A 27,698-nucleotide genomic window follows, 5' to 3' on the forward strand; every position below is an offset into this window, starting at 1 on the left:
AAAGTTACAAATTTTCAAGAAAACTCAGAAATGTCCACGGTATTTTCCAGGAAATTTTATGATGTAAATTTTTATACCTACAAAACAAAAATAAATTAAAGTTATTGGCTTATATTTGAAAAGACGAATACATTTACATAACCTTTTCATTTACATAGCCAATAAAAATGCACAAAACATATGTTTGCGCATTCGGTGGACGCTGTTATCAAAAGTGACTCACAAATGCAATGCAGTAAATATTTATTCATTTCGAACAGACGAAAGTAAAATCAAGAAAGAAGAAAAAGAAAATAAAAGTTAAAACAAGTTATGATGCCCAAGTGACATGCAATTTTATATTATCTGTTCGAAATATCAAATATAACAAAAAGCTACTTAGACCAGTATTCTTCAATCATAAAACAATTATTGTAAAGTTATTAAAAAACATTTTCTTCCAAGAACTTTTTTTTTTATTCTTGATTAGACTTGATTAATGTAAATTTATACATGTAAGATTAAATTGCAACACCTGCATGTTTTCTGAATTATTTACGTAATGTTTTGAAAGTATTACCCTACTTCCTGTTTGCGTCAGCTGCTTTTGGATGATTGACTACACTGTGTTGGCCTGTCTGCTGGTTGAAGCTGCAGGGGATATTTGATGGTGCAGAATAGCAAACAAATGTATTGTCTTCAAAAAAGAAAAAAAAAATTACTATTCAGACCATTATCGTGATCAAAAAACACAACTTCAACAAAAATATCCACTTTATGTATTTACAAGCTTTTATTTTAACACAAGTACAGAAGAAACAATACACAGTCAGCGCTTCTTTTACCGTTCAAATTAAAAAAGGCATTTGATTCTTATATGAAAAAATAGAGTGGGACAACACGGAAGAGACACACAAGCCAATTCCCTTTTTCTACCTAAAATTTACAAGAACTTTTGCATCGAACCCCGATCAGATGGTTTCTGCTGAAGCCTGGAGATTAGCTGGAAGAACTCAACAGCTAAAGGAGGAAGTGCTAAAGTGCTGAAACATTCAGAGGTAAACAGGAGCATTTCACAACAACAGTGACACGGTGCACCATCTTCACATTTCATCTGTTGAAAAGCAAAGAGCAAAATGAGGATGCTGATGTTTTCTTTATTCAGCCCGCAGCTGGTGACAGAGATAGCATGATTATTAAGGCACAGGAGGCAAACTGAAGCCAGCTCTCAGTCTGATTCGGATTCACAACACAACCGAGCAGGGTTTTGTTTTTCTCCACATCTCTTCCCTGGATGTTTCATTCTCTGTACAGAGTCCGCTTTACTGCTCCTTCTTCCCTCCTTGTTTCTCCAAGTACTTGTTGTACTGGTTGTCGGTGTTCAGGAGCTTGTCCCACCAGGTGAAGGTGGAGGAGTAGTTCCCCACAAAGTTCATGTGGTGGAAGTCATGGAAACGGGCGCCGGCGTAGAAAGGGATGAGGTGGAGCGGGTTCAGAGGGATGTCGTAGCCGCTGTGATGAGACATGACAGAGGGGATGAAGGTCAGTCACGTTTAGAGAGAGAGAGCAGAGGAGAAGGACTGTTCTCTTAAAACAGGAAGAGGAAATCTAGTCGTGACACGGCAGAAATGATGGCTGTGGTTTGCTTCTTGTTGGTTTCTTAAAAACACATTCAGTCATTTCAACAGAGAAGACATCTGATCTTTTCTTTTGTTTCCAATTATTATTAAAGTATTACTGTCTTTTTATGCAAATAACTACACCAGTATGTTAGAATAATAGGCTACAGCATTTTTCTAATTTGGTAAGAAAATCACTTTTGTCTGATCTATGATTCAATTCAATGCTGCTGAATAAAGGACGATTTATGTGTTACTACTTTACTTACTTTAACTACTAGATAATTCTTTGTTTGTTTCAGGGTAAACATAGCATATAACATTATTTCAATACATGCATGTCTTAGTTTCATGTGTGACATTCAACTAAAAAAATTTAATTTTTCAATTTTGATGTTCTTTTTTTTCATTTATTGTGGTATTCACATTATAATGTGATGTACTCTGTGAGTTTTAATGCTAAAAAGAGTTAAAGTGAAATAAATGCCACTTATTTACTATATTAAATAGAAATTACAATAATTTCTCACAAAAGAGTGGCATACATAGACAATAAAACATTTAATTAATTTGATGATAAATGCCGAAAATACATTTACAAGATAAATTCAATTCGATTCAAAGATACTTTTTTGATCACAAGGCAGAAATTTAATTTTGTCCTAACTCATATTAATTCAAATACGTTATATTATGATGGCTGTTGGCAGGTTAGATCTCCTGTAGCAGTCTGTATTATAGCAAATTTGAAGAAGCCTCTGACTAAAACACTTTATTTGTAAAACAGTCTCATGAATGGTAAAGAATAAAACAGAGATTTCTATAACATAGCTGCTTTTCATTCATTTAACTAAACATTTTTAACTCAATTTCTGCTTCAAAAAAGACTTTTCTTCTCTTCTGCACCGACCAAAAACAAATAAAATCCACAAGGAACATTAGTGAGATGCTTTCAAACAAAAAACAAGCTTCATGTTTCCTGAAATGTGTTAATACTGTCCTCTGTGGCCCTCTAATGGTCAACCCCATGAACCACAGGCAGATGTTAAAGGTCTGATCGTGTCCCACCTGTGAACATCGATGGTCTCCAGCAGACGGAAAGCCACCCAGGCCCAGAGGAAGAACACGTGGTTACAGAAGATCATGATGCCGATGAAGAAGCCGGCACCCAAGATGATGGTCTCCAGAGGGTGGGCGTACTCCGCCTGCATGCCGAACGGAGCCTGGGATGCGGCAGAGGACGCGTCACGTCACATTTAATAAGTAACTCTTTCGTAAAGACTGCGTGTTTGTTTATTGGCCTGGCCGCTTGGCTCACCGTGAACTCGTGGTGAACTTTGTGGATGTATTTGTAGATACGCCTGTGGTGCAGTATGCGGTGGAGGAAGTAGTGCCAGGTGTCCTCGACGACAGCGCAGCCGAAGCACCGAGCCAGAAGAGACGTCCTGAGAGACAGCAGAGGACGAGGGGAGTGGTTAGACAAAAACCCAACGACTCACCTGACAGACCAGTGACAAACTACAGCACGTCCAATAAATGCACAGTGGTAACAAACTGTGCGTTTGTTACCACAGTTCAGTCAATTCAGATTCAATTTTGAAAAATCCTAAACTGTTTTTACCCTAGAATGTGCCTGGTCCATAAGGGCAGATCTATTCAGTCTAATTCTATGCTTTGTGCTATGAGCACATTCATGCTTTATTTATTTTACACTATATTTAGAATCCTAATTGCACTTTCTGAACCTTTTGAAAGAAGGTTTGATGGAGTTTATTATTACATGTTTGACCAACGTGGTCAAGTTATAGTTTTTGTCAGTTTTACTTCTTTATTATTTATTTTCCATTGGCTGTTCTACTCCTAATTGCACTGACTGAATAAATTAAGCTGTGCTGTTTTTACATATTTGACCAAGCTTGTGAAGTATTTAAGTGTGCTGTTCTGGTGCAGAGTTATCAAATCAATTTTTAACTAAGCACATTTATGTCTATATTTAAAAAAATAAGAAGCATTTTAAGTCATTGATTGCAGCACTTTTTCTCTGTATCAAATCGGTATCAGCTATTACCAAACATCCAATATCTGTATCGGTATTGGAAGGGAAAATAGTGGATTGATGAAACCCTACAAAACATACTATAAAAATTGACTTCATAATAAATTATCCCTTTCAACCTTAAAAGTATAGTGAAACTAATTTGTTGCATTCAGTTGTTGCATAAATAATCATAGTGTATGTGGGAATTTTTCTGCCATTATCTAAGAGCACACATTTCAGTCTGGAAGCAGGATTTCATGTCTTTTGTTCTCGAAACATTTAATACTTTTGCCTACATTTTCATTTTGAAAGCAGGACTTCATGTACTTCTTCTCAAAACTTGTAATGCTTGTACTCAAAACTTCTCCTCGCACTCAGACATAGCTTCTGCTCGGACTCTCTGCACGCTTACAAAACATTTTCTGTTTGCTTCTGGAACAAAAATGAACCGTAGCCTGGCAACGTCTCAGCCAATAGAATTAAAGTGTTGTACAGGGTGCATTTGTTTCCTTCTAGCGGGTGTGCCTGTGAGGCTACTATCAATTGTAGCAACCTGTGCCAACAAATGATATAGGGAGTTGGTAGGGTGAACAAACTCCTGCCTAACATCTGTTAGCGACCAGTAGCACACTTCTGGCAGAAAGTTGACATTGTTGTTTCACCCTACATCCAGATTTTGTAAACATGCATGAAGGAATCAAGAAAAGACTCCAGGAGTTTTTGATGACGACATAATATTACAACACAATGTAAAGCTCAAAAAAGTAAATTTTACATAATACTGCCTTTTTAATATTTAACAAATTAACAAATATGATGCAACTAATTAATATCAAATGGTTGCGGTTACGGTTGTTGTAAAGTAGTTTTCACTGACCAGCGGGGCATGGAGTCCCAGTCGTATGGGATGCTGAAGAACTCTGTGAAGTAGTATGTTCCACAGATTAAAGGAAACTGGATGAAAAAGTGGTTGAACAGCAGCATCTTAAAACATGTCCACTGCTTCTCCCACGTCTCCGGCTTGTCCTGCAACGAACACACACTTCTGTCACAACGCACAAAGCGACATATCAAAACCTAAACCCACGCAAAGCAGTGCAGAACAAACACCGACCTGCTGGATTTTGTATTTCTGCATGAAGGGCAAGAATTGGAAGAGGAAGCCAGGCAGACAGAACAGGAAGTAGATGAACTCGTGGACGATGAGTGACCCCCAGGTGGCGATCTGGAACTTGGTGTAGTTGTCCAGCATGTAACCCCAGGCATGCCTCAGGGAGGGCTGCAGGGGGTTCTCTGGCAGCACAGCATCTACGTACTCCACTGCCAGGAAGGCAGAGCTCAGGATGTCTGATGTCCCGTTTGCCGCCATGATGTGAGGATGCAGTCTGGAGGAAGACACCAACATGCTTAGACGAAGTAATTACACTGTAGCTATACGCCGGAAGCAGAAATCAGTGTAACTGCACTGTTTCAGAGATATCATTTATCAGTATGTGTCACTTTACTTCAAGTCTATTCGTTATATGTACAGCACTGGGCCTTCATTTCTAGACTTTCATGGTTTTTCTTTGGACTTAGGCTACTTTTTCAGTTATTTTGTGTCTCATCCCATTTTCAGAGAGCTGCTTTTGTTTCTTAAGTTGTTAAACTCTGACCTACTGAATGAATCACTCAGCCATTAAAAACAGCTGCTAAACTGAGTCGGCTGTGTGTCTGTATCAATGAAGCTGGAACTCTCCCAAGAACTTTATTCCCAGAAGACACAAAGGTCATATTTATTTCTGTTGATTAAGCAGAAATTACTATAATTATCAAAATGACACAGACTGTTACCAATTTAGACAGAGAAGCCATTTTGTGGTCAGAATCAGACCTTTGATCGGTTTTGAGTGGTGATTGGCTGGTTGGAAACGAAACAACAGACACGGCAGGAGGTCTCCTGTAACAACACTCTTCACTGCAGATGCCATTACTGAGGGTAGGAGACTCAGTTGGCTATGTTTACCGTCAGTGAGCTACTGATAGTCAAGGATGCAAATAGGAAGAAGAAGGTAATCATGTTTCTCTTATGAAATGTCCAAAATTACATTTTGAAACACACACAGACGAACCATTCAGAATTTCAGGCACTGACTAACAAAATATTAAATTACAATAACACTTTGAATTAAACTGCTGGTTTAAGGTGTTTTCACTCTTCAAGCCTCAAGAAAGACAGTGAGAGAAATACAGAAGATAACAGACATGAAAGATTTTCTTTTAATCTTTTTTTTGTCTTTGTCCTCATAAATTGGATTGTTCTGTTTTGCTACAATGTCATTTTATAATAAAAAAAACTATCATTTACATTAATTATTTTTTATTTATTCGTCTAATGACTTATGTTATGTAGACGTTATTTTGACCATTTCTTGTATGTTTCTAAATTCACTGTGTGCTTCTGACCTTTGTTTTTAGGAGAGCACTCTGAATTTTGACCACTATAAAGATTCCAGCGTTTTGGAAGCAAAATGTTCAAAACTAAGGCGACACACTTTCTTGGTCATGACACAAAATAGAATTGGTTTCTTATTTTTACCAATTTAAATTAAGTAAATAAAGTGTCGAGTTTTACAAAATAAAGATTCATTTGCTACGTCTACCAAACTTCATACCACATATCTGCAAATACGTGTAGACAGCCTAGTTTAGGCTATTATTTGTTAGTGTTTAAAATCCTTCAAAAACCTTAATTAAGACCAACTAAAAGATATATCAAAACTCAAGCAACAATAACATATTCAGTCTTATTAGAGATAAAAAGTTACTTACGCCACACCGTTAGCCCAATATGCATCATATTAGCTAAAATCCCACGTAAACATCGAAACAAGCCAATAAACCTTTTTAACTTAACAAAACATGTTTTAATAACTTTTAAATCAGCTAACTGTTTCCCCTACAGAAATGAACAACTTGTCAACCTTACCTTTCCGCAGCGCGTCAGTCTACCTGAGGAAGAGGCGGACTGCCGGGTCAAGTACAGTAATATTGGAAAATTCTATTGGCCGACACGAGATTAGCGTGACGTCATGACTAGAGCGACTTCAATGATTGGTTCGCGGAATGGAGTGATGATAGTGAGACTGGAGGGCTCTGCAGAGAAAGCCAATAGGAGCCTGGATCTGTTTTCATAAGTCCAGCAGGCTGGATGAGGGTAGAAATGGGGTGGTGGGGATGTCTGCCGTCAGAACTTTAGTCACATTTAGTTTTTTTTTTTATATAATGTTTGGCTTTAGTTTGTTTTTACAATATTGCTACGTGCTCCTCCAGGCCTAAAGGTTCAGCTGAATAAAACGTGGGACAAATACAATGCAAGTCTAAGGAAGAATTGCTTACCACCATAAGTTAATTACAACTGTACATTGTTGTGAAAATAAAATACTTGTACAACAACAATTAAAACTTGAGTTAAATAGATGTGTATAAGAATAATTTTAACTTATCCTTAAATTACATGCCAATATAAATTTTTTAAATTTTGCACAGGAAATGTAAATAAAACCAGACTACCAGGAGAAATAACGCACATGCACAACAAGCAAACTCACAAGAATCACACAACACGTGTAATTTAAATGTTTTACTGATTTGGCAAAGTTTTAAAAACAGATTATTAGCATTTCACAGCTTTAAATACAAGAAGCATATTTATTAATGATAATATAAAACATGTAATAAAACATTTTCAGTTATAAGCCTACATGACATTCATCAATACACTGACGAGAAACAGCGATACCACTTTCACTTTTTCAGAGCGACTCTGACAATAGCAGGAGATGAAAGAGACAGAAGAGAGAGAAACTCAGGAGGAGGTTTGGTCACTTTCCAGAAAGAGAGAAGAGATCAGAAACACGGAGCCATAAAAAGAGACAGAAAAGAGGAGACATTAAAATTGGCACATTCATATTACGTCAGGGTGTGCAGTAGTTATAAACGTCATTACACCAAAGGAAAGGAGGAAACTGGCGAACAGGTTAGAGACAGAGTCCATGCATCGAGTTCAGTCTGCTGCTTTCATTAGTGTTTCCAACCACGGCAAATATGGCCGCTAGTTAACAAGACTCCACTCTCTCTCTTCCTGACAAAATGAAAGTCTCCTATCTCAACAAAAAAAAAAATGTACATAATCAAGTTCTCAAGTGCTTTTTAACATTCTGTTATTCTGCCTCAACACTAGCTAATACGCCGTCCTAAAGTCATGATTTGTTTATCTCAGAAAAGCGGCTGTCCTGGTTCCGGTACCGAAGCTACAAAACAAACATGGAGGACTCTGACATTCAGGCACTCGTCGGGGCCTCGCTGCAACACTGGGATAGCTAAGAAGTCAGACAAAGTGTGTTCATGCAGCATCGGAAAAAAAGGCCTCACCACACAGACTCTCTGATGCAAACAAAAACATGCTTACATGTGCGAGCAATGGAGCACCTTAATACGCAAGCACACCAGCTTCCTCCCCGGAGGAATAAAAACAGAAATGCTCCTCCTCTCCTTCGCTCTCCCTCAGATCTGACGGGTGGTCTCTCTCTCTCTCGCTTCTGGTTTGTGTTAAAATTAACTAGTGTTAAAGTAACTTTGCAGTCATAGCAGCTTCATATCAGTAGCGTTTCGATGGCACTGCAGTGATCCAGGTGGTGCTTCCAACCTGACTGTCCCCTCCGCTGCCGCAGTCCCGCCGGGAGCCAAATTAAACGCAGGTTCGACGCCCCTCGTCCGCTGCGGTGCCTCCCAATGTAAGTGCAAGAACCTTCATCATTCCCAGCATCAACATCTTCGTCGGTGGCTGTGCTAATGCTGCCCATATCCGCATTGGCATTGAAGACAGATCCAAGATCGGTGTTCAGCAGAACGCGTTCCGCTTTTTAATCAGAGGCAGGAGTCAGGAGCAGTCATAAGGGCTTATCGATCACAGTCACACCTGCAACAGGGATGAAGCAGAGCTGCATTACTGCTGCCATGTCACACACATACGTCATATAAAACAAAATGCACAAAGTCCTATAGATGTTCAGAAAGCTGTACATAACATGGGAACATTTCAAAACAAGAGCTAAAACTGCTAAATATTTAGGATTTATCAGATAAGCAACAATATTTAAGGGGTTTTCCAGGCACTTACTGCAATTTTATAGCACAATCAAGTACTTATATTACCTTCAGTTGTTCTAAAAACACTGTACATACCAAATATGACTGAAAAGAAATTTGACTTAAATGCCTTGCCTCTCTGTCTCTTTAAGAAGCTCCTGCTCTTTCTGAAACTCCGCATTCAGGAAGTCACCACAACATCACCCTTCTATTAACCCTTTAACAATGTTTTTACCAGCGTTGCACTGAGAAGTCGCTCCTATAATGAGCTCAGCAGATGTGCTGTTCCACCAGTGGTTTGCTAATTGCCACTGGCTAGTCTGAAGGAGAGGGGGAGTCTCAGAAGGTTGGAAACTGTGCCTTAAAGGAGGCGTTAGGCTCACCCAGGTGCTGACTGGTTGTCATGGGAGATTAAATGACTTCTCAAACGTGCATGAAAGACATCATGTTATGTGACATAACAAAACGTAACATAACATCAGCTTATGTAAATAGGATTATAGGATTTATCAGATAAGCAACAACATTTAAGGGGTTTTCCAGGCATCTACTGCAATTTTATAGCACAATCAAGTACTTGTATTACCTTCAGTTGTTCTAAAAACACTGTACATATCAAATATGACTGAAAAGAAATTTGACTTAAATGCCTTGCCTCAGGTTATGGCATACCTAAAAAAAAAAGAGTAAAAATAAATAATTCTCATTGTCATTTTTATAATTATAATAATGGTACAAAATTATATCACAAAATTTTGTGTTAAAACCTTAAGTCCATAGTGGACATGCCGAGTGTTCTTGTAGAAGAAAGTGAAATGTGTTTCAGTCCAAAGCACAGCCAACATGTGGAAGGTGGCATATTCTAAAATATCTGCAGCTTTAATTGCAGCAAAATGTGGTTTTCAAAGTATGAACCCAGTAATTCACATTTCAATTATTTTTATTTGGGGAAAAAAGGGTTTTAAAAGAAAAATTGGTAAAAGTCACATTGTGTCTGGAGCTCAACGTGCTCACTGACCTGCATAACTGCGGCCTGTGCTCATGCAGGTTGGCAGTAGCGTCCACTTGTCAGTGGTTGGGTTGTAGAACTCCACCGAGGCCAAGTTGCAGCTGCCGTCATCGCCTCCCACCACGTACAGCAGGTTGTTTACAGCACACACACCTGAGAGCACAGACACACAGAGACGAACATCCACCAGTGGAAAAACCAGCTTCTGATGCGTCCGGGTGGGTCAGTCCTCCTGACTCACCTGCGTTCCGTCGACACATGTTCATGTCGGCTACCTGCCGCCAGCTGTTAGTGGCTGGATCGTAAACTTCACAGCTCTTCCTCACCAACGGACCGTCATGCCCCCCCATAGCGTACAGCAAACCTTTTAACACACCCACACCTGGGAAAAGCACCGTACAGGATCAGATCTATTGTGTTTCAGTAACACAACTGTTGAGTATCTCATTTTACCAGTAAGCAGGATTAGAGCTGTCAACTTTAGTAGTGTGCCTTTTTTTTAAGCATTTTTCTAGTAGTTTCTTGTATTTTAGACATGTCAGAGATAGACAAACCACCAAACTATGAGTCTTCTTCCCACAGTAAGAACTTCCACACCAAAGAGTTGTTACTTGCACAAACTAGCCTCTTACCTGTGGCGCATTCACAGACTGAATTAAATTACATTTTATTTGCATTGCACCAAATCACAACAAATATCGTCTCAAGGCACTTTAAAAAAATAATTTCAATTCAATCACACATACATTCCAATTGATCCTACATATCAAACAATACAGTGCACTCAATTAATTAAGCAAAGTAGTTGAAAAAGTTTCTATATATTTCTAAGAAAACCCTGCAGACTGCATGGAGTCATGGACTCACTGACCGAGTTTTATTTATTTTTATTTTGTTGTTTGACCTCTGACCTCAGAGTGGACCTCTGTCAGGTCCACTTGAACAGCTGAGTGGTTGCCATGGCAAGTTAAAATAAAAGGTAACACTTTATTTGAAGGGGGGGTGAATAAGACTGTCATGACACTTTCATAAACATGACATAACACCTGTCATGAACATGAATAAGCCTTTATGAATATTTATGACTGTTGTCATAAAGCGTCATTCGGTAAATTATGACACTTTTAATACAAAGTTGACATTATTGAAAATGTCTTTGTTATGACAACTAGACATTAACCAAGAAATCATTACTGTTTAAACTTTACCTTTAATAACATAAAGTTACCTAATTTTTAAAGTGCAATCTGTAATACTTTTATAACAAATTTATATCAGTAATGATTTCTTGGTTACACTCTCACATTTGATGACACAAACACACACCTGCTCCACTGCGTCTCGTGCCCATCTCTGCTATGTAGCTCCACGAGTTGCTTTTAGGATTGTAAGCTTCCACTGTACTCAGGCACTGCCTGGTGGCTCCGTCGTAACCTCCCACAGCATACAGGATCCCTGGAAGCATCGGAAATCATTTCAAATTGAACAACTAATGGTATTTAAAGTGGTTTACCTGTAAAACTAAAATACAGCGGCCTCAGCGCGGCGCTAAGGAGGAGCGTGGCAGGTGTCACGTTCGGAGAGCAAGGAGGGCAAAAAAAAAAAAAAAAAACCTCTAAAAAGCCAACTCCACGGGACAGTGGTAAAAAGCTCGTGGGGTTCAATGAACCCGGCTCCTAAGACCGCGGTAGGCTAAACATTTGTTATTTCATGCGCTTTATGTACCGCCTATTTGTCAGCCTTCAAATTTAAAACAGAGCTGCAGTCACCGTTGACAACACCGACTCCTACGCTGCTGCGCCGGGTGCTCATGGGCAACACGTGGAACCACTCGTCAGTCTTGGCGTTGTAGGCCTCAACTGTGGAAAGACCTGCAGTCACAGAAAACGAACCAGTAAGAGAAACTACCGTCCGTCACCCATCGCTTCACAAACGCGTCTCGTCAGGTTTCAACCAGAGAAGGAGGAAGCGGTACCTCTGCTGCCGTCAAAGCCCCCTACGGCATACAGGAGTCCGTTGAGCACAGCGGCGCCGAGCGTCGACCTGCGGTCCTGCATGCTGCTCACGCTCGTCCATCGGTCCATCACCGGTTCGTAGCAGTCCACCGTCCGCACTCGCAAAGAGCCATTGAAACCACCAACGGCATACACAGACCCACCCATGTACACCACACCTGGAGACCCAACACACACCAGTGAATTTAACACCAAGTAGTTGTTTATTGGTGTTCTCTTAGAGGTTTCAATAAATCTTAGAGGAAGCCTTAGGCTGGTCCATACGTACTCTGGTGACACAGCTTTCCACCATCTTCAGAGTACACAGCACTTTATTCAGAGCAATGCAAATATATTCACTCCCCTAGAACGGATTTCACATTTGGCCCAGTTCTAACACCAAATCAAGGTCCACAGATCTAGAGGGAGAAACTATCACAAGTACTCCAGAGTTTTTCTTCCACTTTGCTATAATTAAGTACTACTTTGAGTTGCTCTCCGAAATAAAATCTGAGCTAAACATTTTCAGGTTTGTGGCAGTAATGTGGAGAACATGACTGCCACGGGGTGAGAATACTATCACAAGGCAGTTTTAGCAGTTCAGATTTTCCTACCTGCTCTGCATCTTCTAGTAGGAAGTTCAGCCACTTGGTACCATCGCTGCTCCTCAAAGTCAAAACACTCAACACTTCGGATGGCCTTCGGCGCCTGACCTCCAACCACCACCATCACCTAAATGCAAGAGAAGCAACACTGCACTTAAAAGAGTGTTTGAACAACACTTGGAACATCTCAGCTCCTCTGAAGAAAAGGCTCTGAGTGGTGATTATCTGTACCTTGGGGCAGGAGACCGGCGTTCTCATCCGGGTTCGAGCAGTCTTCATCAGAGCTCGCTGGTCAGCTGGCAACAGGTGGTACTTCATGGCCTCGATCAGGTAGTCTTTGCAGGCACTGCTGTTCTTTATCAGGGACTCTTCCTCGACACGCTGATGGCCAAATGGGCACCAATCAGAAAACTGAACTAGCCAGCTATCAGGTTTTGGTAACCACAAGGATGAGCTCGAAGAAAGCCAAAGCAAACGTTCTTGGTATCGGCCATTTACATCGGCAAACTCTTGATTTAGATTGAGCAAACATTTTCTTACCAGAGACAAAAACTGTAGAACAAACATACAATATAAAACATCTAAAATGTGCAAATACTCATCCACTACAGTTTAATCAGCTCAAATAGTAATGATCATTGCACCCTCTTCAATGTCTACAATCACAGTGTTTTTGTTGAGGTCATCCATTTAAATTAACAGGAAACTTGCTGTTACTTAGCTGCAGTGGCTTGGCTTAGGGGTGGCGTACCTCAGGGATGACTTCTTGGCCCTTTTCTATGATTTACAACAAGATATAATTTTCCTTTGGGATCAATAATTTTTATTTTAATTCAAACATCTCTGTGAATGTGACACTGAACTGACCTGTCCTGTTAAACTCTACAGGATTTGCAAGACTTTTGGAATCCTGGATAGCAACTACTTCTTTCAAAGGTTACTCAGTTTGTCCTGTCTTAGCAGCTAAAAAGTAATAAAATTTACTCCAGGACTTAAGGAGGGATATTTAGGTTATTTCAGTAACTTCACATGTCAAATCGCCAATTTTACAGTAAATATCATCTTATAATATAAATCATTTCACAATTATAAATCACAGAGAAATGAATCTGATACACCTAAAACAAGCCATAGAAGATAAAAACAGTATTAAAGTCAAAATGAAAACAAGAAATTATAAAATCTCACAATCAAAACTCTGTTTACATTTACCTAATTTAAGTCACCTGCACCAGTAACTTGTATGTATTCATATGTATACATCTGTCTCTGTATGTATAAATAGTAATATTTAATAGTTTTTCAGTGATTTTTTTCTGTGGCATGTTGTTGCTAAATTCACTGTTGTGTCTTTGTGCAATGACAATAACATAAATCTAAGTCTAAATGACTTAGATTTCAGCATAATGTACAGCAGTCAAAGACTGAAGTGATGCGTCACGGTCGACTGTCGCGCTACATGAGTCTGTGTTACTAATTTACCCTCTGACCAGACAAACTGTCACTGCTCAGGCTCAAAAACTGAAGCTGGACAGCTTTGCTTCTGAAAAGGAGGACTGGAAATTTTACAACTCATGCCAAGACGTACCAGCAGTCACTGTACAAAGATTAAAGCAGGTGTAAAGAGTTCTGCCTGGAAACAGGCCAACTTGTTCCTATTGAATAGGTAAAAGGATTATTAGAAAAGTCTAAATAAGATGAGACTAAAGCATGAATAATCATCTCGCACTCAGTCAGAAACAAACGTACGGAACAGTTGAGTCGTGACCATCTGTGCTCATCTCTGACAGACCTCAGCTGCTGAATCAGCTGGGATGTCGACTGAGAGCTTCTTGCTCCGCTTGTTTGTGTCAAGGTGTTTTATTCACCACAGTCGGATGCTTTCAGTCAATTCAGATTCTATTAGACTGCATGTCCTCTCAGGTTTTAAATAAATAATTTTGTCCATTTCAACTGAATTCGTTTGCATAATTAATCAAATCTTCAGCATTGACTTATTAAATGTAAACTTTGCATAATTTAAACTACAGTATGTGTTTCTATGCCTGCAGCTAAAGCAAATACTGTTAATTTTACTGATCTGGTGTAAAAGGGAATTGTCTTCCGATTAGCTTAGTCCTAAGCTAATCAAATAGTCAAATGACTATTTGACGAAAGTCATTTTAAAGCAAAAATGATGTTTGTTCTTTTTGGGGGGTTTTCCAAAAAACAAATCTGTAATTAACTCAGGTTCTGTCACGTCTCAGAAGTGTCCATGTTTATGTGTTTAGATCTGCCAGCTTCCGACAGCAGTTTTATGCTAGGATCAATGAGGTAGAATTAATGCTCAATTAATGCAATTTCACCTGATGCATTACTGTTCACCACCATCTCAACCCATTTTATTTTTCTGAAAGGACATGACTTCCCCAAGAGGTCAGGCTTTAAAAGATGAATTAATTAGACAGTAAGTGACTGCGTACGCTTCATTTTTAAAAATCACTCATGCTGAGACGAGTCAAGCTTCCAGATACAGTCACTCCAGTTCACTATAAATGAAAGGTGTGATGTCAAGGGGTGAAAAAAAAGAAAAGGGTTAAAATAACCCTTTAATAATGTTTTTAACCAGCATACACTGAGAAGAAGCCAACATAAGCTCAGCAGATGTGCAGTTCTGTGCAGACCAGGTGTTTGCTAAATGCTGCTGGCTAGTCTGAAGGAATTTCCCAAGACGTTTCCAAGCTTTCTGTGAGGTGGAAGCTTGGAAACTGAAGCTCACAGGTTAAGTTTTTGAGGAGGAGCTCGACTGAAAGGTGATGATAGATTCCACAGTTGAATGGTTGCCATGGAGATTAAAGGATTTCTCAGATATGCATGAAAGAATCAATGCAATGCCCAAGATATGGTTTTTTAGGGAATAACATTATAACATGATGTAATGCTCAAAAAGGTTGATACTGCCCCTTTGATGAAGTAAAAGTTGGAATCTCATGGCTCATGCACGCCAACAGTAAGAAGAAGTCTTCTCTGCTGAAATAATGTAGATATTTTATCTGATGAACAAAAAGCAGACAGGTTGAGCGTACCTGCACCAGGTATTCTCTGGAGAGCAGCGGCAGGCGGACATGCTCCATCAGGTGAGCCAGGTGTTCCTGTCGGACATCTTTGTCATGGTTGACCCAAGCGATCACTGCTTCAAACACCTTTGCAGAAACACAGACCTGAGTAAGGCCAAGGTGCGTGTGTGTGTGTCTGCTGTGTCACACCTGAGTGCAGGCCAGCGGGGGAGTGCACCTTCTCCTCTGACGGGATGGTGAGCTTGTCACTGGCGATCATGCTGGACACCTGCTCCATGCCCAGGTTCAGAAACTCCTCACTCCCCACCACCTCCGTGAAATTATGCTCTGTCAGCACAGACATAATGCGTCGGTACTACTACTCAGGCACCAACAGAAGTTTTCCACAGCTTCTCCATTAATTACACCTGTCCTCATTCTGTCTCCTCCACCCCCTCCCCCGCGTCCTAGATAGTCCCGAACAAATGCAAACTGCACTTAATGAAGCAGTGGGAAGTGTTGCCAGAGTCTGAGGACACAAACCTGCGTAGCTGTTAGCCAGAGACAGAAGCTGGGAGCAGGCATGTAGGTCGGCGAAGGCTCTGATCCCCAGGCAGTTGGACGGGTGGAGCTGGGAGCCCAGGAACTCGCAGCAGGCCTTCTTCACCTCGCTGAGCTGCAGCAGTCCTGCTGCAGGCAGCAGAGCCTGGCGGGCGCAAACACAAAGAGTGGCAAAGAGAAAGACAGCAGCTGTCATGGTTACGGTTTAGCATAGACCTGAGCAGGGGGCCGCTGGAGGGAGGTGATCCGGATGAGACCATAACTCTGAAAACTAATGTTCCACACCACCAACACTGTGAAACATGGGAGTGGTAACATGATCCTCAGCAAAGACATGGAAGTAAGAGGGAGTTAAAGGGGACATATCATGAAAAATCTAACTTTTTAACCCTTAAATATGAAAAATCTAACTTTTTAACCCTTAAATACATTTTTGGTGCTCTTTGAGTGTGTAGGAGAGCAGAGAATTTACATGTATTCTCTGTGCTGCACAGATATCTTTATATTCTTTTTGGGTCATTTTTTTCAGTCCCTTTATTTTTCTCTAAAGTCCATGACATTTTCTCATCTATTCCATCACAGTATTTGCTGTGGAATTGCTAAAAAAGGTCATGAATTTACAGCTAATCAGTTCTGTGCATCCGCCATTTTTCCTCTTGCAGCAGCTTTGTAGTCCAGGGCAGCAGGGCTGTCAGAGACTGCAGAGGACCAGACACTGGGGCAACGTTCACTTCCTATCAGGATAACCACCCGGAACATGAACCAGAGCTACAACAGAGGGTTTAGATCAAAGTCCAGACACAAATCCAGCTGAGAATAGAAATGCATCCCAGAACTGCCTGATTTTTATTGGTCAAAATTAAAATCATGCATCAGATTCCTTTCTCTTCACAGTAACGTGAAAACGTCTCTGTTTTGGTCAATCATTAAAAAAAATAAATAAATAAAATACGCGGATTGTGATGTGAAGAAGTTTAAGAGGTATAAATACATTAACATGTCACTGTCAGTGTCTGACCAGTGACCACGGTGTGTTTGATTACCTGGACGTTGTCCTCGGTGACCTGAATCTCTGCTGTATAGATGTAGTCCACCAGCAGGCCCAGAGTCCAGCCGCCCATCTCCTTTATCCTCACTCGTTTGGCTCTGCTCTCCGTCATCTCTCCTGTCCACAGCGATTAAAAACGTCACGATTCAGTTAGTGACAAACACAGCTGGTAGACAGGAACTGAAATTATGGCTGGACAATAAATCAATATCAATATAAATTACAATAAACACGTGAGCAATACTAGTAGATAATATGTCTGTTAAAATATTTAATACAAACAAATTCACTGACGTATGATCGAAAACCGCACGGCATTCTGGGGAATGTAGGCAGAGGAAAGGCTTTAGCTGCTTAACCTCTCACAAGAGTACTAGGCAAGATGACTAGCATCAACCAACTCATTCACTCTTTGGTTACCTAGCAACAACCTGCTTGAGTGACTTGCACAGCAGTAGTTTCAGGTTTCTCCACTGAGCCTCATAACTGCTTAACAATACAAACCAACGGCATGAAATTTAAAACTGAATAAAACATTAAAGGTCACCAGTTTGTCTGCATTTCAGATATTTAAGACAAAAAAAACTAAGCAATAATTATGTAAAGGCTAACTGAGTAAAGTTAAGTTATTGTAATTACTGTTAAGGTTATATACTTTTATTTTGGTAACTTTCCTTTGGAGGTAAAGGAACACAGTTAAACACAATGAACAGAAAAGGTTGACAGCAAAACAGAAAAAATGATCAACAGCAACTCAATTTTAGCTTCAGTCAATAAGGGAAGATGGAAGAAGTACCTTGGATTGAAATTTAAAATGTGAGAATCTTGAGATTTTTATGAAAAAATGCCTGTGATGGCAATAATTAAAGGAACTGAACTGTAACAGGATATGTACGACAACGGATGGCGGTTGTAATATTATCTGTTCTCTTTGGCTAGCTCTTACATTGGTTGATGAATGATACGGGTGGTTTTAATAAATCATCATTTAACCATTGACTGGATGCTACAAATTATCTATATGGACTGATATGAAACGCTGATATCGTGATACGTTTTTTTTTTTTTTTTTTGCCGTATCGTTCTGCCCTAACTGACGCGCAGCAGGGACAGAGGACGGTCCATACCTGTAAACATGGCGTGGAAATAAGGGCTCCCGGCAGCCAGAACCACCCTGTGAGCAGCAATCTCTACATCCTCTGCGACTATAGTCACATCACACAACAGGCTCTGGCTGCACAGAGGAGATGAAGCGGGAAACAGGTTGCAGGTTACACCGACAGCGGAGGAGGACAAACAACCCGGCAGAGAGGACAAATCACCTGCGCAGCTCGTTCATGACCTTAAAGGCCTTCCTCATGTGCCGAGGGTTCAGGGTGACGGGGCCCTGCCTCTCCACTCCATCCTCCTTATCCAGAGAGTGTGGACACAGCCTAGTACACCTGACGGGGAACACACACACACACACATTAATACAGAACATAAACATACACAGGCATTAAAGCAGGCGTGGTAATTAGCCCTGCCATGATAACGATAAATTGTTCCTGAAGTTATTGCAATAAACGACAATATTATTGTTTTTAGGCCACTTTCAAATAATGTAAATGTAACTATTAATACAAGGAGACATTCTAAAAGATCAGTAAACTTTAAAATTCAAAGAACATTTAATACTGGAACAGGAAGACATTCTAAATAGCCAAAATAAATAAATATAAAGCAACAGAAATAACAAATAAAATTAATTATGAAGTCTCCGTATAAATAAAATTATGCTTAAAAAAAGAAAAGGCTAACCGAGACCAAAGTACAAGACTGAAGACTTCCGTCATACAGTTTTTGGTAAAAAAGAGAAAAGAGAAAAATAATAAATCATAAAAATGGAAGTTATTAAGCTCGTTTTAATTTATCATGTAATTTCTTGTTTAACTGCGACGGGTCTAACAACCAAAGATCTGTGCAGGTTTTATGCCTTCAGGACTGTTGAGCTCCACAGTCAAAAGTTACATTTTTATTTAATTTTCTATACAGCAATGTTTAAATAAATCATACTTCACCATTAAGTCATCTAAAACAATGTTTTAGTTCTCCACACTCGGTGTGTGTTGTGGGGCCATGAAAGACTGATTACCACAGTCTGGATTAGACAAAATCCTCAACATCACTAAGATATATACAAGTGCATCATATTATTGTTTTTAAACATCAGTTAAAAATAGGGATGTGCCAATTGCAGCTTTCTGACCAATCACTGATTATCGATCTTTAAAAAGCTCAACCTGCTTTTTTTGTGTGTCTGAAACAGCAAAAGAGGACAGTGGTTGATTTTTAGACCTTTGCCGAGGCTGATAAGATCAGTGGATAAGATCGGCTTCACATGGAAGTATCGGCTGATCTCCCAAAATGAAGGATATTAGCGGTGCTTTATCGGCAGGCCGATTTATTGCGCAACTCTAGTTAAAAGGTCAATAAGGAAACATCAGTCAAGTTGGATGTTAAACTCTGCAAAAAAAAAAAAAGACATAAATGTCTAAAACTTCTAGATGAATATATCTATGGCTGTTGATGATGAGTGCATTTACAACTCGACACCAGAACTCAAACATTTCTGACTTTTCCTATTGGTACAACATAATGTTGTCATGGCTACAGTATGGAGCTGTTGATGAAACATTTTTATTTCTGATATTTCTCTTCTCACAGCTATAGATTCAACACCACAAACTTCCTCAGACATCTAAAATTAAGAACTCAAAATAAAGCAACATGTTCAGGCAGGCAACTTCTAAAAACGGTTGCTGAAAAAGACTGAAGGAACAACATTGGTGCTGAGATCTTCACTACCACACTTTAAAGAATCATCAAGCGTCTAGCACTGATTTCACTACCTGGATTCTTTCTGCACGGAGGATGGACGGTATAAGGAATATCAGTTCTTGTAATGAAGCATTTTTAACTCAGGTTTAAGTATTTATTCAGTTTTTAACTGGACCATTTCCCCATTTTTTTGTTTTTCAACCCACAAAATTAACTATTACAGCATCAAAAATCTAATTTGTTGTGTAAACCTCATTCATGCTCCCAAGTACAGCTGGCTTAAGGCTTAAAAATAAAATCTTTTTTTTCCATACCTGATCTGATTTAAATTTTTATTTTGCTTTCTTTGCAAAAAGAAAAAAAAAAAAGTTACAAATGCCGGAAAATATTTTCAAATAGTGGCTTTTATTCTAATCATTCCTTCTACAAGAATGTATGTTTAATTATAAGAATTTAGTCATAAAATTAACACAATTTTACCAAAATGTCTTAAACTTAAGAGTCTTTTTTCCAGACAGACTCAGTTGTTTGTACAATCGTTTCAAAATCCCACCAACTGCTGTTAATTACTGGATGCTGATGCGTTAAAAGATTATGTATGTGATGAAGCTGTAAAACACTCCTGTCAAGCAAGAGGTTGGACTGACTGACATCACTGAACTATAAAAACCCAAGAAGTGTGACGGAGAAGAAAAATACAGATATAAAAAAATATATATCTTCAAGACACTCTTTTTCACTAAAATTCAAAATTTTGTTCTTAAGACATTTGTTAATATATCAACTAATAAAAGGAATCTGTAAATCACTGTTAATCCAAAAGTTACAAAGTTGCTGTATTAAATGTCAAGTTTAAAAAAAATCCAAAACTTTTTTGGAGATTATTGTCCACTTTTTGTTCTTTTTTATTTTATGTTTAGGGGGGGGGGGGCAAAAAGGTAGGGCAGAGCGAATTAATCGCAAATTTGCTCCATTCCTGAATTACGGACCCAAGGGGCCAAACGAAATCATCCAGAGGGCCGTACATGGCCCCCGGAACTCACTTTGGAAACTGATACAGCGGAGTAAAGACACGGCGCTAAAACTGCTGGACAGATAACAGTTGGAGTTGATGCATCTTAGAAATCTCCCCACCTCCGGCCTCTCCTTCATAATAAAAGTACCAACACAACGTCATTTATGCCGCTCGTGGCAAAATCACGTCGCTCCTGTTTTCTGTCACAAACACACCCTCACGCGCACGCCGTTGTGGGAGTCCACGCTCGTAATCTTTGGACAAAAACAGAACAAATAAAATCCCCGGATCGGTCTCCTGCAGCCTGCCCCTCCTGCTGCTGCATCCACCGGATCATTCAGACCCTGCACCGCACCGCACCGCCAGGCTGCGGGAGAAAGTCTCCCCCGCTCAGTCAGCTGCCTCACCGGTTGCCCAGGGTCTCTGCTACTGCGGCACCATCCGTCAAGCAGCCATTGGGAAATGTCAACACACACACGCACACGCATACACACACACGCGCGCGCACACTTACAGCGGATGACTGTCCATGATTCCGGTGTTTTTCAGAGGCTGAAAACTTGGCCCTGCAGAATGCACCATTCCATATCCACAGATGGCTCTTTTATGGGTCTGAATCCAGGCGTGAATCGGGGCTCAGAGGGCGGGCAGACGGGCTGACAGCAGCCCCATTAAAGCAGCCCGTCTCACATCAACACCCAGCCCACTGCAGTGACTCTCTCCGCGGACACGTTTCGGTTCAGCTCGGCGGCTCGTGGCCAGCAGCGGCAGCAGTTGTTCTTCTGCTTCGGTCAGGAAGGTAGCGCCCCCCTCCCCACCACAAACACACACACACCGAACCAGACGGGCTTGATTTTAGGTGTCCGTGCCTTCCTGGGTGTCTCTTGGATCCAGAGGGGGGACGGAGAAGGATACCTGTTATTTTCCAATAGCTGATTAAAACGCACAAACAAGGACAGGGTGGCAAAGACGGTCTTTTAAGCGGCCAAGGCGTCCAAGAAGAAAGCGCTGTCTCCCTCTAGCGGTGGAAGACTGATCGGAGGAGGCTCCATTAGGAGGCTCTGTCGGGTATGGTAGTCTGTCTTAACATATAATCACACCTCACTCCCAGCGCTGCAGTTTTAGATATTTGAGCATTTTTGCCGGGATTGAACCATATTATTTTTATTCTCCGCCCCTCCTGAGTCAACAATTTAAATAGTTACAGATAGATACATTTATATTTATATGTTCACATCTGAAGACCGATATTTTTGTAGATTGTTTGCTGAATATTAGAAACTCAGACTGGATGGAGAGTATCTATCAACATCAATTTCCAAGTATTCCCTCAGAGCCTCACTTGGACTTAAATCTGGACTTTGACAAGGCCATTTTAACATATTGTCACATAATGGTCCAAGTAATTTTTGCCAAAAAATTATCTGGGGCGAAAACAAATCACTTTTGCCAAGATAAAATATTTCAGAAAGGTGACGATATGGAAATGCTTTCATCTAAACCCTTCAGGTATGTTCAGAGTGTTCCGATCAGAGAATAAAGCCCATCCCAGGCTCAAGGTTGTTGTTTTTTATTTTTTGCTTGTTTGTTGTTTGTTTATAGCCTCTAACAAGTTTTCTCCCAGGATTTTCCAGTATTTCGGCCCATCAATCTTTCCATAAATTTTGACAAGCTTCTCCAGCTTTCTGATGAAGAAAAGTATCCAAACACTATGTTCGCTTTCCATCACACAGCGTGAGTCTTACTGTTTGTTTTGCTTTTTTTTTTTTTTTTTTAACTGTGCCATCCCAAATTTTTTACTGGCCCGGCCTGTCCACCCCTATGAAAATGTTTTAATAAAGGTTCTTATAAATAAAATTAATATTGACTCCTTATATCTGTAATGAAAAGGTTTTATTGCGGATACCTGTTCAGTAATGGTATCATATGATACATTGTCTTTCCATACAGACAATATTTTTCGTATTTTCGAAGTTCCAAACTACAAGTAAAATAACAGAAATAAATAATAAACGTTAAAAGGAGTGACTTTGAAATGTAGTAGAAATGTAAACTTATTAAGTCACAGTGACTTAACGCTCCTTTAAGCTCAGACTTTTTTCTTATTGGCTAAGCTAATTAGTTGAAGTGGAAGTGCTTGATTTACGCTAACATTTGCTACAGGAAGTCATATGCTTATTTTGCTCATTACAGTCTTCATAAAGGTCAGTAATTACCTATTTAATTCAATCAATAAAAGTACAACTTTAATTAGCTACAATTACATGCAACTATCAAGCTGCATTACCAGTTCTAATTTGAGATATTTTAAATAAAATTTAAATGAATAAATTATAAATCTTAATATTAATTCTTAAAATTGACGTTTTTCCCATTTGAGCTGAAATTTGAGTTAAAATGTATTTAATTTTCTGTAATAAAATTTTTGCATCCTTTATCAAATCCTGAGTATCTAATTCATTTATGATATGCATGTCTTTTTTTTTTTTTGCCATCTCCTAAGATTGATCTGCTATTCAGGAATCGTAGGGTTGTGACGTAATGCCTTCAAATAGAATACACTACATTACATACATACATTACATACTTGAAAAGCCATTTCTGTACACTTTAGGTTGTACCAAAAAAATTGGTGGACCAAATAAAACAAACAACTCCTGACTGTAAAATATGAAATTCCTTATCAGTCTTGGGTCTACTGAGGAGCAGAACCCCTGCCTGGTTTTTGGTGAGAGCTCTTTCCCCAGAACCCATCTGTGAGGAACAAGCAGGAGCTGTGAAGCCGAGCAGAACAAGTCTGTTCTGGTGTGAACACACTGAATAGATTACAGCGAGAGCACTGCCTTCTTTTCTTTGAAATTATGTAATGCAAAAACATGGAATAAAAATGGTTTCAAATGAATGGAAAATGACTGACATTAAGCTACAGATCTAAATATAGTTAGTAGTTTGTTTTCTTTGCTGATACATCAAGAGTTATTTATTGCATTACACAATAAGGCTGTTTTGATCCTGGGAGGTATCCAGTGGCAGTTCCAGCATTTTTTAGCAGATTAGCACTTTGTTTATGTCAGTAGATGACAGAATTTTCCCTTTTGTTGTTTTACAACCACCACTAAGAATTTTTTTATTGATTGTTTCAAGCGTAATTTTTAAAATGGAACATTATTAACATTTACAGGCAAAATACATGAGTGCATCTTAGCCAAGTGGCTAATTTTCTTCCCTAGTTACAATGAACAGGTTGATGTAATGTTCAATAAGAAGAAAAATCAAACTCAGGCTACTGCACAAAAACACTTCATAAAGGAGAAGAGAGAAATTAAACAGTTGTTGGCGATTTTCACTTTAAGTTATGTTCTGATCAGATGACTATGTAATCTCAAGGCATGTATATCCTTAATTTAGGGCTTTATTGATCCATTTTAAAAAAATTTCAGGGTGGGATAATTATACAACTGCAACAATTTAAAAAAATTGTTTCTATAAAAAAGTATTATTTTACATTTTTATTACTTGTACAAATCAATCGTGAGAAACAAAATATCTTTTTTTTCTGCAAAAAACTCTCTTTAAGGTCATAGAACAAACTGGTTTCTGCAAAATGACGATGAATGTAAGAGAAAATAAGTGATTGCATAAATATTCACCACTTCAGACATTTGATGTTAGCTTGCTTTATCCCTGCCCCTCAAAGCCAACCAGCTTAAACAAATGAGCTCCACTGTTTCTGATCAGAGGTCATATATTAACTTCTTACGGCAGGACTTTGTTGATGACCAAAAAAAATTTAAATAGAAATAAATAACTTAGTCTTTCTGCAACTTGTGGGATTTCCCCAAATCTAAGTATAGGCATAAATACTCTTGTTCACCAACTTACTGTTTTTTGTGTTAGACTCTAATCATTCAAATGAAAAAAGTCCTTTAAAGGGACAGCATTATGTAAAGAAACATTTTTGAGCTTTACATCATGTTAGTATTATCTGATCAAAAACATGGTGTTTTGATCCTTTCATCTCCCATGGCAACCATTCAGATGTACAAAATGCTTGGAGGGACCCAGCTCTTCCTCACAACTGCAGTTTCCAAGCTTTCGCCTCTAAGAGCAGCCTTCTGCTGCGACTCCCCTACTCAGCTCCTTCAGACTAGCCAGCAGCAATTAGCAAACACCTGGTGGAACTGCACATCAGCTGGGCTCATTATGTGAGCTGCTTCTCAGTGAAATGTTGGTTAAAAAAATATTAAAGGGTTAATAGAGGAGCCATGTTGTGATGATGAAGGCGGTTTCAGAAAGAGCAGGCGTTTTTAAAGAGACAATCTCAAGGTGTTAAATTATAAAGTAAAATTTATTTTAAGTCATATTTGATATATTCAAAATTTCATAACAGCTGAAGGTAACAGTTACTTGACTGTGCTATAAAATGACACTATGTGCCTAAAAAATACATAATGCTGCCTCTTTAACACCACATGTTGAGTGTTTGTACTGATAATTTTACCAAATTACAGACCCATGAAAATCCTTAGTTATGATCGGAAGTCAGGGGAGAAAATAGTATCAGACTCGTTTATTTTATTTTTACATTAAAAAAAATCTAAAATATTTACATCAAAAACTAGAAATAAAAAGAAAAAGTAAAAGTAAAAATGTACATCGGTCCAACGTCTATACAGTCTACAAACCGAAACGCATCTTTCCATCCTGGTGCAGTTTCTCCTCCAGCATGGCGGCTCTCCTCCTGCTCACAGCAGGGCTGCATGGCGGTTTCTACAGATCACAAGGCGCTTTGGTGTCTTAGCTGGGTTTTAGAGGAGCTGGGGGCAAACTAGCCGAGGCCTGTTCCAGGAAGGCCAGCGGTCCTGGAGGAGGAAGGTCTGTGGGTTTACGATGCTGACCACTAACGTCCTCCAGCACCTGCTGCCAGTGGTGCAGCTTGGCCAGATGCTTCTGAACCAGCAGTTCTTTCCTCTGCAGCTCATTACGCAGGTCCGACACGTCCTGGAGAGAGAAAAGAACTGGACTTTAGGGGAGAGAAGCCACAGTATACTGACGGCAAGAAACTAGCAACCCACAAATATCAGTTTGGTCCAAATGTTTACCTCTTTCAACACCTGCTCTGGTTTCTGCACAGAGAGCTGAAGCCTCTTCTGTAGGAAGAAGCACTCCGTCTGACGAGCCACATCCAGGAACTTCTGGATGCACTGGTCCACGCCTTCAACATAAACATGAATGCTTTGAAACACACACTACCACGAGCAAACGATTCCAATATAAGAATGCAGCAGACTGACCGGTTCGAATCTCCTCCTGATCCGTACCGTTCACATAGTCCTGACTTACCAACGATGAAAAACAAGCCTGGAAGATAAACAGAGCAACTTTCAGGGAGAAATTATCAGAGACTTAAAGTGGAAAAAAATATATAAAAATCAATATTCAGAATTAACTCTGCTTTTCTAATCATGTTTGTGAAACTGCCGTCACCTACATTTCTGGTATGTGTTTTTGTTATTTTTGAAATTGTACAGACTGTATATTAGTGCCATCACAGAAGAAAGAAATGAGAAAATTGCAGCCAAAAACCTGAAAAATTTTAAAGCATTTTTTTCTAGAAATATTTTTTGGGAAATTTCTGAGTTTCAAAAGTCTAACATTTTCCACTCTGACTCAAAGATTTGAAAACTTTTTTTTCAGTTTGATCTAGAAAAACTGATCAAACTGATCAGTTTGATCAGCGTAATGGTCCCATTACGCTGTCGAAAAATTGTTATTATGGTTCGGTGAAACAGAGTTGAAGCTCCAGTTTGTAACTGATCAACTCATAGAAAATGCTACTTATAACTACAGTTAGCTCATAACTGAGTATGTTAGCCACAACAGCTAATGCTAACAACAGAGCTAATGAAGCCCTCTTCCCTCCTACCTCGAAGGAAGCCTCCAGTTCGTCCACCAGGGTGTTGTTTCCCTGAACCCGGGGAGCGGAACCGGGAAAGCTCGGCTGAGCCGGTCCAGGAGGCCCCCCAACGGGATGAGCACCGGGCGGTTGCTGGCCTGGAAACATACCGTTCATGGACGAAGCCATCTTCCACTGTCGGCCATCCGGGTTATGCGCATGCGCACAGCATTGACGCAGCGATAAAGGGAGGGCACCCCGCAAAGAAAACTAAATAACTAATGAACGAATTTAATCATTTATGAATATAAATGAGATGAAAATATGCACAAAGGGAAATATTCTACACTAAATAATAAGTGGAAGAAGAAAAAACGAGATCCAATCTCAAAATAGAAATAATCTGAAAGAATTGATTAGCTGGCTCACGCGGCAAAATACGCGCGTGCTCGTGATGAGCACTGAGAAAGCACGCGCGTAGCAAGCACATGCGTGTTATTAGGCGCGCTTATCTGGGGAACTACTGACACAGTGAAAGCTCAAATAACATGCTTCGGCAAAGTTGTCACACTTTCTTCACGTTTTTGCGTGAAATTAATAATAATACTAATAATTATAATACATAATATATGTTATACGTATTATATCTATCTATCTATCTATCTATCTATCTATCTATCTATCTATCTATCTATCTATCTATCTATCTATCTATCTATCTATCTACATATATTATTTATTATAATGATAATATATATAACATATATTTATTTATTTCTTCTTCTTATTATTATTAGTAGTAGTTTCACGCAAAAACGTGAAGAAAGTGTGAACTTTGCCTAAGCATGTTTTGCTACGCGCGTGAGGTCTCAGACCTGCGTGAAGCTGACACCCCACCCACGTCAAAAAATCCAGCAAATAGTCTGAATGGTTAGTGCTCCGTTTGTGC

At 39.5% G+C, this 27,698-nt stretch overlaps 3 protein-coding genes across 3 annotated transcripts; all 3 read right to left on the reverse strand.

The window, feature by feature from the left end:
- Nucleotides 1-748: 748 nt before the first annotated feature.
- msmo1 (methylsterol monooxygenase 1) lies at nucleotides 749-6,682 on the reverse strand. The gene is made up of 6 exons (XM_008402776.2): nucleotides 6,605-6,682; nucleotides 4,751-5,021; nucleotides 4,514-4,662; nucleotides 2,917-3,043; nucleotides 2,667-2,821; nucleotides 749-1,491 (listed from the first exon to the last, which is right to left on the reverse strand). Exons 2-6 carry the CDS (start codon nucleotides 5,003-5,005, stop codon nucleotides 1,302-1,304), a joined length of 876 nt encoding a protein of 291 aa, XP_008400998.1. The 5' UTR covers nucleotides 5,006-5,021; nucleotides 6,605-6,682; the 3' UTR covers nucleotides 749-1,301.
- Nucleotides 6,683-7,243: 561 nt separating this feature from the next.
- Nucleotides 7,244-21,852, reverse strand: klhl2 (kelch-like family member 2). The gene is made up of 15 exons (XM_008402594.2): nucleotides 21,368-21,852; nucleotides 18,341-18,460; nucleotides 18,146-18,252; nucleotides 17,014-17,135; nucleotides 15,953-16,115; nucleotides 15,648-15,757; nucleotides 15,440-15,556; nucleotides 12,606-12,755; nucleotides 12,384-12,501; nucleotides 11,751-11,948; nucleotides 11,545-11,646; nucleotides 11,102-11,230; nucleotides 10,017-10,157; nucleotides 9,785-9,928; nucleotides 7,244-8,596 (listed from the first exon to the last, which is right to left on the reverse strand). Exons 1-15 carry the CDS (start codon nucleotides 21,433-21,435, stop codon nucleotides 8,568-8,570), a joined length of 1,818 nt encoding a protein of 605 aa, XP_008400816.1. The 5' UTR covers nucleotides 21,436-21,852; the 3' UTR covers nucleotides 7,244-8,567.
- Nucleotides 21,853-25,238: 3,386 nt separating this feature from the next.
- med28 (mediator complex subunit 28) lies at nucleotides 25,239-26,982 on the reverse strand. The gene is made up of 4 exons (XM_008402484.2): nucleotides 26,780-26,982; nucleotides 26,148-26,214; nucleotides 25,956-26,068; nucleotides 25,239-25,854 (listed from the first exon to the last, which is right to left on the reverse strand). Exons 1-4 carry the CDS (start codon nucleotides 26,936-26,938, stop codon nucleotides 25,651-25,653), a joined length of 543 nt encoding a protein of 180 aa, XP_008400706.1. The 5' UTR covers nucleotides 26,939-26,982; the 3' UTR covers nucleotides 25,239-25,650.
- Nucleotides 26,983-27,698: the final 716 nt, after the last annotated feature.

The sequence above is a fragment of the Poecilia reticulata genome, linkage group LG1 (assembly GCF_000633615.1).
Source record: "Poecilia reticulata strain Guanapo linkage group LG1, Guppy_female_1.0+MT, whole genome shotgun sequence".
In the NCBI taxonomy this organism is placed as follows: Eukaryota; Metazoa; Chordata; class Actinopteri; order Cyprinodontiformes; family Poeciliidae; genus Poecilia; species Poecilia reticulata.

What these genes read in the sequence shown, in the direction of transcription:
- msmo1 (XM_008402776.2), bottom strand. Translation starts at nt 5,005, where the DNA reads ATGGCGGCAAACGGGACATCAGACATCCTGAGCTCTGCCTTCCTGGCA. An exon ending in AGAAATACAAAATCCAGCAG is followed by an intron (nt 4,663 to 4,750) that starts GTCGGTGTTTGT and finishes TGTTCGTTGCAG; the next exon opens with GACAAGCCGGAGACGTGGGA. An exon ending in TGGGACTCCATGCCCCGCTG is followed by an intron (nt 3,044 to 4,513) that starts GTCAGTGAAAAC and finishes GCTGTCTCTCAG; the next exon opens with GACGTCTCTTCTGGCTCGGT.
- klhl2 (XM_008402594.2), bottom strand. Translation starts at nt 21,435, where the DNA reads ATGGTGCATTCTGCAGGGCCAAGTTTTCAGCCTCTGAAAAACACCGGA. An exon ending in GTCATGAACGAGCTGCGCAG is followed by an intron (nt 18,253 to 18,340) that starts GTGATTTGTCCT and finishes TCCTCTGTGCAG; the next exon opens with CCAGAGCCTGTTGTGTGATG. An exon ending in CCATCCCGTCAGAGGAGAAG is followed by an intron (nt 15,557 to 15,647) that starts GTGCACTCCCCC and finishes GTTTCTGCAAAG; the next exon opens with GTGTTTGAAGCAGTGATCGC.
- med28 (XM_008402484.2), bottom strand. Translation starts at nt 26,938, where the DNA reads ATGGCTTCGTCCATGAACGGTATGTTTCCAGGCCAGCAACCGCCCGGT. An exon ending in TCAGGAGGAGATTCGAACCG is followed by an intron (nt 26,069 to 26,147) that starts GTCAGTCTGCTG and finishes TTTATGTTGAAG; the next exon opens with GCGTGGACCAGTGCATCCAG. An exon ending in CAGAGCAGGTGTTGAAAGAG is followed by an intron (nt 25,855 to 25,955) that starts GTAAACATTTGG and finishes TTCTCTCTCCAG; the next exon opens with GACGTGTCGGACCTGCGTAA.